The 13,985-nt window shown below is 36.0% G+C and overlaps 2 protein-coding genes and 1 pseudogene across 2 annotated transcripts in view; 2 read left to right on the top strand and 1 right to left on the bottom strand.

The window, feature by feature from the left end:
• LOC126590191 (probable LRR receptor-like serine/threonine-protein kinase At3g47570) overlaps positions 1 to 13,985 on the top strand; it is a 51,613-nt gene that overhangs the window by 27,336 nt on the left and 10,292 nt on the right. The gene's annotated exons all lie outside the window — the stretch shown is intronic.
• LOC126590192 (probable LRR receptor-like serine/threonine-protein kinase At3g47570) overlaps positions 1 to 13,985 on the top strand; it is a 49,831-nt pseudogene that overhangs the window by 28,792 nt on the left and 7,054 nt on the right.
• On the bottom strand, positions 4,368 to 7,730 carry LOC126591224 (methyl-CpG-binding domain-containing protein 5-like). Its single transcript, XM_050256806.1, has 3 exons — positions 7,313 to 7,730; positions 5,110 to 5,226; positions 4,368 to 5,013 (listed from the first exon to the last, which is right to left on the bottom strand). The coding sequence occupies exons 1-3, from the start codon at positions 7,679 to 7,681 to the stop codon at positions 4,795 to 4,797; spliced, it is 705 nt and encodes a 234-aa protein (XP_050112763.1). The 5' UTR covers positions 7,682 to 7,730; the 3' UTR covers positions 4,368 to 4,794.

The raw sequence follows: 13,985 nt of genomic DNA, 5'->3' as shown, positions 1-13,985 counted from the left end.
CTCCCATTTCATACTCTTCATATTCCCTCCTGTTTTATGTGGTCATGGTTAAGCCACGTCAACATTTTATATTCATATTACCTTTTGTTTTATTATTTTTATAAAAAAATCAACATAAAATGTTGACGTGGTTTAACCGTGACCACACAAACAGAATGAGATAGGAAGAGTATAGAAATGGGAGGGCAGACAATCCATCTCCTAATTTCACATGGACATTACAATTTTTATCAATTTAAAAGTATATCTTAGGAATTTGTCATTGAGTTACTATAAATGAGTTAAAATAGGCTTGATAAGCATATTGCTAAGAAAAATCCACCATCATTGCACAAGAAGGTAGCCTTCATCTCATCGTTTATTACAAATTTTTAACATTGCATTACCCTTACTAAATGAGTGGTGTTAAACTCATCTCATTGTCTTATCATTCCACCCACTTTAAAATGTAAATTCCAATGACAAATATCTCCTCTTATAAAATGACATTTAAGGACTTAAACAATAACCACTAACATTTTGCCACATCAGCATTAGTTGAAATAGCAAAAAAGAAAAAGAAAAAGAAATAAAAATCCACCCTATCCAAACCCAACCAATCCACACCCGCACGATGGCGTCGATGACAACTCCTCCCTCTTCAAATTCCATCTATTGTGTATGTAGAACTCGTTGTGCTGCTGTCTGAGTCTATTCGGTCGAAGCCATTAACAACGACCATGGGTAAGAAAAAGATCATTCTAATCATTTTGCACCCGTACCTACGAAACCCTTTTCCTGCCTAATCTCTTGTACAGTAGCCAAACTAACTGTGTCAACAACAACGGAGATTAGTCATGCTTCCTAGAGAATCGGGTTTGGTTTCTACTGAACTTGCCCTTTCGTCTTCTCTGAAAATTGGTTTCATATCATATGAGTAAGATGGGCTTTTTCTATCCAAGAACGAATAGGGGAAACGACATTAATGTATTCCTTCTTCAATCATTGTTGCCCCAAGCCAAGGAGCTTGCCATCTCATCCCACGGTTGGTTTTTTTTTGAGATAAATATTTACATATATATTATACATACATATTTAGATATACATATTACATAAAATAAAATTTAAAGAACTTAAAGATATTTAAAAGGTTATAATTGGAATTATGGTGGGTGGGAAAAGAGTGATGTTCTTATTTACCTTTTTATAGTGGGTGAGAATATAACGTGGATGAGAAGATAAGACAATAGAGTGGGCTTAGTATCATTCTACCAAAATTTGAAGACGGTAAACAATCCCGATATTTTATTTTCCCACCTACATATAACCTCACCCATAACAAAAGTTATAAAAAAGTTGAAATGCTATTTTCCCGGGTGCTATTATTTCTAAATAAACTATTAACTATTATATATATATATATATATATATATATATATATATCTAATTTCTTTTTAATTTTTAGAAGAATAAATAACTTCTGCTCGCCGCCAAAGCCTCCCTTCGCGATTTTTTTCCCGGTTAGAATTCCAAAAATTTGGTCACGATCTCCAGCCAATTGCACCTCTCATTCCCTCTCTCCAAACCCTCAACGCAACCCCTTTCCCTTGCCCTCCTACAATCAAGGCTCATACTACATTCGGAAAACTTCATCCTCATGCTCCATTTCCAAATTTGCTACAACCCAATCGCACGCCTCCAAGGCCAATTCCTTCTGGTCTCCCATTTGATTTTTCAAATTTTTTAAATATATTCGACATGGAACGCATATGATAGAGAAGATGCATAATAAGGATAAAACCCATGCTCCAACATAGGAAGCTTTGTCATGATTAGAAGGTGATGGTGGTGAAGCATGAGTAGGCATAGATGGAGGACGTGAAGAATAGGAATTCATGATAGTTAAACAAAGTATTTGAGCTTTCACATAAACTTTCACATGCACTTGTAGTTCTTTATTCTTCCCAATAAGAAGGTATTTATAAAAACGAGATATAGACCAGGGGCGGAGCCACCAAGGGACTAGGGTAGTCCCCGGCCCATCCTGACTTCATCTGAGGTGTGAACCTCATGGAAGAAAATAAAGCAAACGACGTCGTTAAACTGTTTTGATTTTAAATCTTTTTTGCTGTCTAATAAAACAATAAGTTTGGTAGGGGAGTTTTAAAAGAGATGTGCAATTTTAAATGGAAAAAGCAATCCCACTTCTGGTTCAATTCTCTCACCTAACAGTAATATACATCCTATAATTTTCTAAAGCAACCCACCTTCTTTATTTGCAGACATCTCCCCCTTTTCCTTCTTTTTTCTACTTCTTTGTATTTTCTTTAGCCTTCCACAACCTACCTCTTACTTGGTTGTCTGGGTTTTTACATTTTTTTTCTTCTAGTATTGAATTCAAGAGATTTTTTTTCAGTTTTGTGTGGATTACACAAATTGCATATGTCAACATGTTATGAATTCAACTTTTTACACACACACACACTTCTGAAATGCCCCTCCTCATTCAGAATTCTGGCTCCACCACTGATATAGACAAACTCAAAATAGGAAATACATAATTGAACAAGCAAACCTATTTTTGACAATAAACCTAGATATTATATTCTCCTAAAGTTAATTAGGAAATAAGACACAATCTCAATTGCTTTCTTATTTTCTCATTCTCCAAGTCTATAAGAGAAAGAGAGTGGGCAAAGAATTGAAGAGCTTTGTTAGCCCTAGTTATTTAATAAGGAGAATAAATACCGTACTTTAATTCCATTCGGAGGGAGGATAACTTCTATTTTCCTTAGGCAACAAGTTCGACTGCTATCTGCCATCTAGAGAAAAATCAAAGGAAAAATTCTCTACTGTCTACTTCTGCCTTTGGCTTTGGGGTCAACAACAATCTTCTTGAAAATCATTCTTCATTTCATCCCTCTCACTTTCTATTTACATTATTTGAAGTTGAATTGTCACCGTGAAGCGCTGTAGTCATCGTGATAGTCGTCATCTCTTGGCCCACGCACACATTTAATACAAGGTTTTGGATCTAATTATCAACTTCAATATAAGGTTGAAGTGGGAAGCCATAAAAGATGTCGAATTGCATTGCGATCAAGTTTAGTAAGTACGACACTTTGGGTTTAGCCGGTGCAGTGATATGACATACGGATGTTCGAAGGATGCGGAGCGGCAACATGATTTTATCCTTTTATTTTGTTTATTTAATAATTTCCAGGAATGGTCCTGGAGTTTGGTTTGATTTCTCTCTATAGGAGAATTTGCTAGTTTGATTTCTCTCTTTAGGAGAGTGCATGATTTTAATTTTCGTTTTGGTGTGCTGCCTCTTTTGGATCTATGTGGCAAGGGTGGAGCTATTTGATTTGTTGGATCTACTTCATTTGATGTTCTGGGATTTTGGCTTTGATTAAGTGATGTGATTGATCCATGGGCATCGTACACCCTATCTCAATTTATGGTTTGAGGTTTTATTCTCACATGATCTCCTGTAACACGAAGTTTAACAGTTTTATTGATATGTGTAATTGTGCGGTTTCCAATAAGCTCGGACGAGTTATTGAAGTTTACTCATTACTTTGCGATTAGTGATGCTTTATTGGAATATTTTTAAATCTAGTTTGCAAGGACCCTTTTGGGGCCAAATTCTTGATATGTATTTGTAATGCCCTTTTATCAATGAATGAAATATCGTAATCTTCTTCATGAAAAAAAAAGTTCGATTGCTATATTGGTTCTCGTTTAGAATTTTTTTTTACAATGTGGCTGAAACACTGAGCAGTGTGCATACAGAGATTTACAAGAGGAAGTATAGTTTTGCTGCGACTGTAAAAGGTAATAAAATGTTAACTTCAAATTAGGAAACAGCTCACGCCAACACTCTTCCAAGTTGGTGCATAGTACTGGACTGATGTGAGAGGGGGAGATTCCAAATTGAAATCTAATTTCGAAGAGATTAAAAAAAAAGGAAAAAAAAACAAGAGATTCCTTGGGCAACAAGTTTCAAAACTGGCCAGGGTGTTCCTGTCTATAATGTGATATTTAGGAAACAAAAATTAAAAAAAAAACAGTAATCTCTCATTTTTCTTTCTAACCGTTGAATTGAATAAATAAATAAAAAAAAAAGAGACAAAAAAAGAGTGCGTGAATCACATGCCATTAATAAAATAAAATGTTCTGAGAAAACAAAATATTCCAAAAATAAATAAATCAAATGCTTTGTGAACAATTGACAATCTAAAACTTAACAATAACCATTGGATTAGACCAACAGTTAATGTTAATCAAATTGTTGGAAAATCATTCTTTTGTTTTTCTATTTCCCCTCTTCTAAAACATAAAACTCACATATCCCTACTTAAATAAACCGTCTTAACAGAAGGAAGCAGATAAAACTAGACATGACTTAGATGTAAGTTTAGGAGACAACTGTTTTATGTACTCCAAAATACGATTACACTAACATAAACTCGAACACGAGCACAACAAGCTTACTGTTAGTTTTGGAGTGCCAATAGCATCTCTTCGAACAAAAAACTACAACAAAGGAAAATATAAGACCGTTTTTGAATATCCCTGTACCCAAAAAATCCAAATGCCAAAAAACAATGTCGATGAGCTCGGCTGTCCTGCGATATGAATTCTTTCGATCCAAAAGATACCAAAAAAATATCAATAGGGAGGGAATACGGAGAAGGAGGATCTAATTTTGGTCAGTGTAGGTTTGTTGGCAAAAAGAGTGACCGTTTTCTGCAGTGCAACCTATATGTGATACAGCAGGAGGGATCAAAATGTTTCCGATGAGGGTGGACGCTATTTTTTGGATGGAACTAATGCGAATGCAGCAGCCCATTCTTTTGAAGTAGATTCAGGGACCTTTTTGTTATCAATAAAGGGTGTCCAGGACTCTCCGGAAGAGGCTGTAAGAACCCATTCCACCTTCTCGGGCACATTGTCATAATCAAAGTTCAACGCGGAAGTTTTCGGTTTTGTGCTAGACTTCTTTTTTTGGCTTCCAGAACCCTCAACAGACTGCCAAAAATAAGGTAGCCGGAAATTGGAAATTAGGGTTAAGAAAAATAAAACGGAGAAAGGTTACCGCTTTCAGCAAAATCAATTCTGACTCACTGTTTTGTCAACGCTAGCGTTCTCTGTTTTTGCCTTTTTAGCTGTTCCCGTTTCCAGAAAGCGAAGAACTTCTATCTTTGACCGAAACCGGCGACCTGAGACTGGATCAATGTAATACTGCAACAGATGATTTAAATCTTGCTCAGACTTGATTTCTGGAAAGCAATATCTGATATTTTTATATTTCTGTAGCATTTAATTTGTCTAAAATGGAACTACCAAAGGAATAAACGAACAAAAAGCAACAACAAAGCAATGTTTTAAAAGGCGAAGGCAAAGCCAAGGCGTTTCATGGAACAAGAAGCAACAACAAAGCAATGTTTTAAAAGGCCAAGGCGAAGCCAAGGCGTTTCATGGATAGCCTAGCCTAGGCGATCGTCTCACAGTACCTAAATGCCTAGGCGATATCCTCATGGATAGCCTCGCCTAGGCGATAGCCCCAAGTAATCAAATATTTGATTATTATTATTATTATTTTTCTCTAACTAACATTATAAAGTCATAATAAACTAATAGAAACTAAGTTAGAAACAGAAAATTAGCATGAATTTTATAAAAACCCTGCCCAAAACGACGTCGTTTTGGGTTTGCGTTATTTTTTATTTATTTATTATTTAAATTCAAACACCCAGGTCGCCTAGGTGCCTGAGGCAATAGCCTACGCGCATGAAGCGATAGCCTATGCACATGAGGCGATAGCCTAGGCATTTAGGCTAGTCTATAGCCCATTTCCATTGGGTAGAGGCGTTTTCTTTACAGCCAAACCGCCTAGGTGAGTCTTAAAACTAGTTTTTTAAAACACTGCAACAAGGACAAGCATATTATGCCATCTGCAAGTAAGTGCAAGTTTTTATGCCATTGAAAAAAAAAAAAAAAAAAAAAATCCTAAAACAGTTAATAAGTGGTGTAAAACTTTTTCTGTTACACTAGTGTCATATTATCTTCCCTCCTTTTTCTATATATTTGTTTCTGGAAGGAACCGTAAGCCACTTCTTAGATATACAAATCTCAGAAGGGTAAAAAATGATGTGGCTTTTCTGGGTAGTGGTTACTGGATAAACTTATCAATGACTAAATGGCAACAGAACACGTTGGGTAAAAAACACTATTCGATTGATAATGTCAGCTAATTAATGACTAAGACCTGATCCTTATGATACACAAAAAAGATTCATACCAAACTATATAGAAAGAGTAATTAACTAGTAAAACAATGTATTCAATAGAATGTACGGGCCCTTCTATACAGCACTGTATCATATTTTTTTTCATTCATTACGCTACCATACAAAGCCACGGGGACTGATTGAAACAAGCCTTGTGAACAGACTGGCAATCGCATTGTGAAAGTTGTAAATGTACCACAAATGCTAAACAGAGCTTGAACCAATAGGTCCTCGTGACTATCCAGAAAGCACATTCTTGGCGGTGCAAAGTGCAAACATCACATAATAACAGAGAACAAAATTTCTTTTGCGATAACCCATAATGTCATTTATGCAACCCAGAAATCGAGTATCCAGAAAGCACATTCTTGGCAATGAAAAGTGCAAAACATCACATAATCATACCAAATATAGGATAATACAACCTCTGACTTTAGAGAATGACACACCAAAGAAAACCGATACAAAAATTTTCCTCCCTGACGCCAATTAAAGATGCAAAATACGCGTGTATACGCTGAAGCGCTTTTGACAAACAGACACATTTTCGTCCCCAACGCCAATTAAAGAAGCAAAATACACGTGTGTAAGCTGAAGCAGATTCGACAAACAGACACTTTTTAATTATAACTGTATAACATCCGTGGTAGCAAGATAGGATGAAATCAAAGCTAATTAGTTACCTAATACAAAACTTAAATACCAACTCCTATAAAAACACAATATCTCAACCATAAATACCAAACATTTCACCCAAAAGTTAAGCCCTTTTACTTATTTTCTTTGCCCAACACCAAGTATTAAATTCTTGATTTTTAATGGGTTTAAAGTTTAAACACAGAATCTAATTTCCATTCAAAATAATAAACAGAGAATCTAATCGAAAATCTTTCTCCATTTTCTTTTCACAGAGTCATCAAACCAGCATTAATCAACATCAACCCAGCATTAATCAACTTAAAATATTACAAATCAAAATTTCCAAATTTTGAGCTCATTGAATAGATAACAAGCATTTTTGAAACCAAGAAACTTACCCTATCTGTACTTCCAGCTGTTGCACCAGAGCTCCGAACTTTCTCCTGCACGGACCAGCCCTGCGGCAACCAGCTCTCCATAGAATCAGTAAACGCTTTTCGCTTGACCCGCCCAGCCCCTCCCTCCGTGCTATCCGGGCCCGTCCCGGGATCCGAACGGTTCGGCTGCTGAGGCGCCTTGTGGGGCTTTTTGGTTTGGTTTGGGGTTCGGCCATTGGAGGTGGTGGTGGTGGTGGCGTCAATGAAGGAGCCCGATCGGAGGAGAGGATCAGGGGGTAAATCGGAGTGTAGGGTTCCGGCGCGGTGGTCGGAAAAGTTCGGGCGTCGATCCCGGTGCAGATTTCGACCCGACGCTTCGGGGAATGACATTTGGGCGGTCTGTCTGTGTGCTGGGCTGAGAACTGAATAGAACCGGTTTCACTGATTGTATATGTTTAACGAGACAGGGTAGGTGATATTGGGCCGGGCCGGGTCAAGTGTGCTTTCAGGCTTTTCAGCCCAATATTATTTTTTGTTTGGGAAGACAGCTACCATATGGGGTAGATTTGTGTTCTAGTTCGATACCGAACTTGAGTGTAGTCCGCACGACCTAGATCAAAGGTAAAAACCGGATCCAAACTGAACGGTCTGAAGAGAATCCTCTGTATCTGCTTGTTTCTCATCAGAATGGTTTGGAGAAGGCATTGTGTTATCGCTATACTCTATGTAATACTAATTGATCACTTTGTTGATAGCGGCTTCTACTTGTCATTGATGTTGTTTGTGCTCTTGATTAGTCGATTATCTTCATAATCATCTTGAAACACCAATAGTTTATTGTGATTTGAAGTCAAGTACTATTCTTTTGTACAACAAGTCGAGTACTAGACATGTTTCTAACTTTGATTAGCAAGGTTTCTCTCACAACTGAACAGTATAAAAGCTTCAACAAATTAGACAAGTTCCGCCGGAATAACAGGTACAATTGGTTATGTGGTTTTAGGTAAATATTCACATCCTCTCCACAATATCTTTTTTTTTTCTTTTAAACTTTTGCATAATTCAACTATTTTGTTCTCAATTTGCTAACAATATTTGTGAAGTGAGGCGTTAAGAACTGGATACGTCTACAGTTTTGGAATTCTCTTGCTCGAGACTTGAGCCCCCATGAAGTTTAAAAATTAAGACAACTTGATCTCACAAGCCAAAGTGGTTATCATTTACTTGGACTCCTTGAAGGAGGCACGAACGAGAATCTCAATCAATGCAGTGGGAGAACTCATAAAGTTGAGGTGTGCTTGAGTTCAATATTTAGAATTGGAATTGCTTGTTCTGCTGAATCCGCAATAGATTGACTAAAGAATATCAATGACGCTGCATTTGAACTTCATTCCATTAGGAATACTTTTCTTGGATAGAAACTCTTTTTTATGTGCTTTTGTGATAGAGAAATTTTGTGTACTGCCTGTGAAGTCTAGCTTTTATGTTACCACAGTAGATGTGGAAGTTTGCAATGTAAATAATCACCAATGAGGTTCATTGTGTGAAGAGTGTATTACTACTTCTTGTACTTGGTATTTTTGCGTAATAGTCACATCAATTAAAATCTAGTTCCTATCAGACTTGACCACCATCAATGTAAGGTGTTTTCGAAAATCAAGGTACTATTTCAATTGTTGACAACATGAGATTCTGCAAGGGAATTCCTAATCTCAAGCTGCCCATTTGCAAGTCTAAAGAGCTCCAAGAAAAGAAGATTAGATCATAGCTTGAAATTAATAATCCCTTTAGTATTCGGACTTGCTCTACTTGCAAGTGTCATATGCTACTTTATCAAAAGCCACTTATCGGTTTTCTTCAGCTAATTTGACTGGTGTTGGCAGTTTCGAGTTTGTATACAAGGGGGTTGTTTATACTGACAATAGAGCTCGGCTTGTACTTGTAGATATGAAGGTGTTTAACAAAGAGGTTCATAGCCGAATATGAGGCTTTGAGAAATATCAAGCATCAAAATCTCGTCAAGGTCATATCTGCATGTTTTCTCGATGATGATTTCAAGGCTCTAGTTTTTTAGTTGATGCACCAAAGGAGTTTAGAGGAGTGGTTGCATGATTTGCATCCACCTCCTGTAATTGAAGAGGAAAGAGATCAATACATCCAAGAATAAAATCTTCTTCAAGGGCTAGATATTGGTATTGGTGTTGCTATTATTCACTGGATTATTTTCATAACCATAGCGAAACACTGAGAGTTCATTGTGATCTAAAGCTAAACAATGTTCTTCTAAACACCAAGTTGACTGGACATGTTTATTGAAAGTGGACTAATCTCATACTGTTACTTATATGAACTCTTCCATATAAGTGAAGGGAATTGGGTTCAAGTTGATTGGTATGGTTAATAGGGTTTGCAAATGGCCATTTTTTTGTAGAATTTTAACCCCAACTTTAAAGCTCATGGGCTATGACAAATCAAGGTTTTCTAGCATTGTTGCTATCAATATTCTCCCATATGCATTCTGAATTCTAATCCAAAGGTTTTAGTAGTCGTTCTACTAATCTTGACAATGAAAGAGTTTTTTTTTTTTTTGTTCGAACAAATGATATTATCTACACTAAGAGAAAGGGGATAAGCTTAACCTCACAATGGGCTAACAATAATGTGGTTCAAATTCGTCTTTGACAAGAATCAAACTCAAAACCTCCCACTTACAAGTGAAAAGAATACCATTAGACCGTAGTACTAAGTGACATGAAAGAGTTTCTATTAAAACCACAAAAGTGAAAATTTTCAACCGTTCATTAATGGATTTGAATTTAGATTTATTACAATTGATAGAGATTTTTTTAACGGCAATCAATAGGATACTAACAAATTTGTTTTTAGTACAAAGACATATCACGATAATGTGACTTATAGCTGTGTCACTTATTGCCCTATCTTTAACGCACTCCAATTAATATTGTCCTCTAATTGTTAGTATTTAATGAATCTCATCATAAATTGTTACCTCAAAAATTAATTATCAAAGCAAATAAACTTGATTGAGTTATAAATTTATCATGACCCAATTGGCATGGTTAGGAGAAAAATCAATTTTGTTCATAATTTTCATGTCTTCCAAGTGAACATGGGGCTATAAGGGAAGTTCCAAAGGATATGGTGGTGTGATTTGGTCCATGAATTGTCTCCTTCATTTTGCATGCATGCGGTAGGTGACTGACTCCCAAATAATTCTTGTTACCAAGCAAATTAAATACCATTAATTCAGAGCTTAAAAACTCTTTAATTATTACATCTCTATTTTGCTTTTGCAATTAGGAAATTTTCCCCTTTTGCGTACAATATCATAAGAATATTTTTGTTCCCCACACTCAAATGATGGTGCTGCTCACTACCTTATTTATCACTATCATATGAGTTTAATACCTTGGATGGAACAAATCTTAAAATTTAAACTCATACAATGGTAATAAATAAGATAGTAAGTATTACCACCACTTGAGGGTGATGACTATTGATGAGTTAATTTCATATTATATATTTTACCCTATTCTTAGTATATTTTGGTTAATATTTTGGAAGAATTTTGATACTTTGAATTGTATTTTCAATATAGGACTTTCGACTTCCTCTGGAGCAAAACAGGACCAAATGGACAAATTTTGGAGTAATTCTAGTTGAAGGACGTTCGTGAGTCACTTAGCTTGATTGTATCAAAATTTGGGATTTTTCCACCAAGCGGTTATTTTCTGGCGATAAAATAAATGAGCGATGCGCGTTGCTGGAAAATGATGTTTCTGGGCTTAAACTGCGTTTTTGGAGCTCAAGATGACCTCAAAAGAGTTCGTGGCCTTCTAGAGAAGTGTTCAGAAGAGTCCAAGCTCTAAATCCAGCTATTTTGGACCAGTTTTGGAGCTGATTTGGGTCCAAAACGTGGCTGTGCAGATTTTTGGGCGAATTTACTAAGTTAATTTAGGATTATGTTTCTTATTTTATTTTCAATTTATTAGGTTTCCTAGTTTTATCCTAAGAATTTTTAGGGTTTTATTTTGTATGAGTATAAATAAGATTTTTAGCCATTAGGTTAAGGGGGGGGAGAGAGAACATGCAATTTTTTGAGAGACAATTTTGTGCGAAGCTTAGAGATTTCAAGACTTTTACTTTCAAGGTGTTTTCACTCTTTTTCTATTTCAATAAAGACTTTATGATTTTTATTATGAATATGCGTAACTAATTTTCTTTTGCTAGGGTGAGGCCATGATCCTTAGCAAGAATATGTAGTTTCTTCTTAATTTGCTTATGAATTCATGCATGCAAGTTTTGAATTGTTAATCACCGATTTAAACTATCTATTTGTCTTAGTGATTCACGACCATTAGGATATTTAGAAAAGTAATTTGATGCAATTTTGGCAGAGGGCTGTCCCTAAAATTGACTAAGACTTCTTGTGATTAATATGTGTAATCTCTTAGGATGGACAGCACGTTTTAAATGTTATATGGTTTTTTCAAAAGGTTTTCATAAAACTTAATGAGTCTTGCATGTTCACATTCGATCTGGACACTACGGACGGGTTGCATGTTAGATATACGTTCTATGTTGGAGGTTTCAAGTAGGATATATTTTAGGAAAACCTAACCTTCAAATTATGCATGTATGGTTCATAAGTAATTAGAAGAGTTACATATGATTGTTAGGGTGACGGTGGAACCCTAGTACTTTGTCACTTTGATTCTAAAAATTGTTTCCTTCTCCTTCTTTAAAATTGCAGTTTTAAGTAATCTTTTTAATTAATTTCGTTTTTCTTAATTTAGGTCATTAAATACCCTTTTCCAAAATTTTGTTCTAAATAATTAGTTGAGAATTGATTTGGCATTAATCTATTTAAATTAATCCTTGTGGAGAATAATTGCTTGAGCCAACTATACTACGACAATCTTGTTTCTCTTGCAAGTATTTTATGTGTTTTTAAACCTTTTGCGCAGGTGGTAAAAATCCTATCAACTATGAATCACCCCAATAATATAAGTAGTTCAGTTAGTTGACGTGGTAGTTGGTCTTTAGCAAGCTTCTTATAGAAAGTAAGAGTTTGGATTCTGTGGCTGTTTTGCAGAAGAAAAAGAAAGGAAGGGGCATTTGATGTTTGGACGGACATAGTAATGGTGCTAGCTGCACCTACTCCTTGGTGTTTTTCAAAAGAAAATTAAAAAAATGAGAAAAGGCTAATTTGCACCCGTTGGATATTATTATGCCAATTTGCTTGGTTGAGAAACTTGTGGCTTTTCTAATGGAGATCGCATAAAGGAGCAAACAATTTGTTAATGGTTGTGCAAAATAAGTTTCATACTAGAAAAAATGCCCACGCTTTACCATGGGTTTTGAAATCGTAACCCACAATTTAACATACCCATTTCTAAATTATTCAGAAATCAATAAGAGAAAACTTCAAGTAGAAGAAAAAGGAGTTCTCAATCAGAGAAAACTTCAATTTCATGCAAGTTTTTTTGTTCTAATTTCAGGGCTTAACAATGCAAGATTGGAATTTGCATTTGGTTCAAATTTCAGGGCTTAACAATGCAAGTCTTTTTGGATGGCAAACGCGTAAAAAGGTCGGTGACTCACTACCCTTCAGTTGCTTTCGGGCAAGAACATAAAAAACACAACTGGGCTAATTCATCTATAAAAGGAGGAAGAGGGTCCAGAAACAAGGACACTCAACCAATCAAACAAACAAACATACAACTTGTCTCTCAGCCAAGCAAATACCTAGAAAGCTGTGCTTTGTCCAGACTCTGCGCCCTTTTAGCCTTAAACATCCTTAGAAAGACATCTTTTGTCTATGTAAAAGCTCTGCTACCTTTTCCCTAAATGATGTAGTATCGATCTCTCATGTGTAAACTCATTTCTAGTCATCCCCTTTAGTACTCAATTCTTTTTGTAAACTGCCAAGAGAAGAGACCGCAAGACATTTTAACCTTGCCCAACAAGGTGAAAACTTGCCCAACTCTCTTTGTTTTTCCCTTTCCATTAATAGATATGGTATTATAATGTATCCTTCAATAGATATGCAAGTCATTTTTCGGTCTCTTAATGATCCGAAGTTCCATTAACTCTCAAATCTGATTCACTTAGTACTTTTACTATCGTGAAAGTAAATGAAACTGATGTTTTGATTAGATTTGGACCTCCACACTTTGAAGCATATAAGATAAACAAAAGTCCTTGATCTCAAGGCATAAAAAAGAACTTAATGTGGACTTAACACATCCACGACAATCCTTTGATAATGAGAAGTTAGAGTAACTTGGGGCGCAAGTAACCGGCTTAAATACACTCATTCTACATCTGCCATATAGAGATGGCAGTGGCACGCCTCAGCACTTAGTTAGTTTTGATTGCGAGCTTCACGACCTACACCTAAGGCTCGACAAAGGCACATTTCAGAACTAATTATGTCCTCTTCTTGTAGCCCAACAAGTAAGTGAGAGCCCGACAGCAAACCAAAGTGTCAACTCCTCGGAGAGCTGTGTGCTTGAGCCAGGGACCTTCCCGGTGAAATTCCTGCCCGAACAAGCCCTTTAAAATTGTGGGATGGACTACCATGAGTTAGGCATCGGCAACTATGGCTATGAAGGAACAAAAAATGTAATATTTCTTTTTAATTTTCTCGAATAATAACATTTCTTTTTAA

This window comes from Malus sylvestris, chromosome 11 (genome assembly GCF_916048215.2).
Source record: "Malus sylvestris chromosome 11, drMalSylv7.2, whole genome shotgun sequence".
NCBI lineage: Eukaryota > Viridiplantae > Streptophyta > Magnoliopsida > Rosales > Rosaceae > Malus > Malus sylvestris.
The sequence above is the reverse complement of the archived record's forward strand: the minus strand, read 5'-3'. Positions and strand labels throughout refer to the sequence as shown.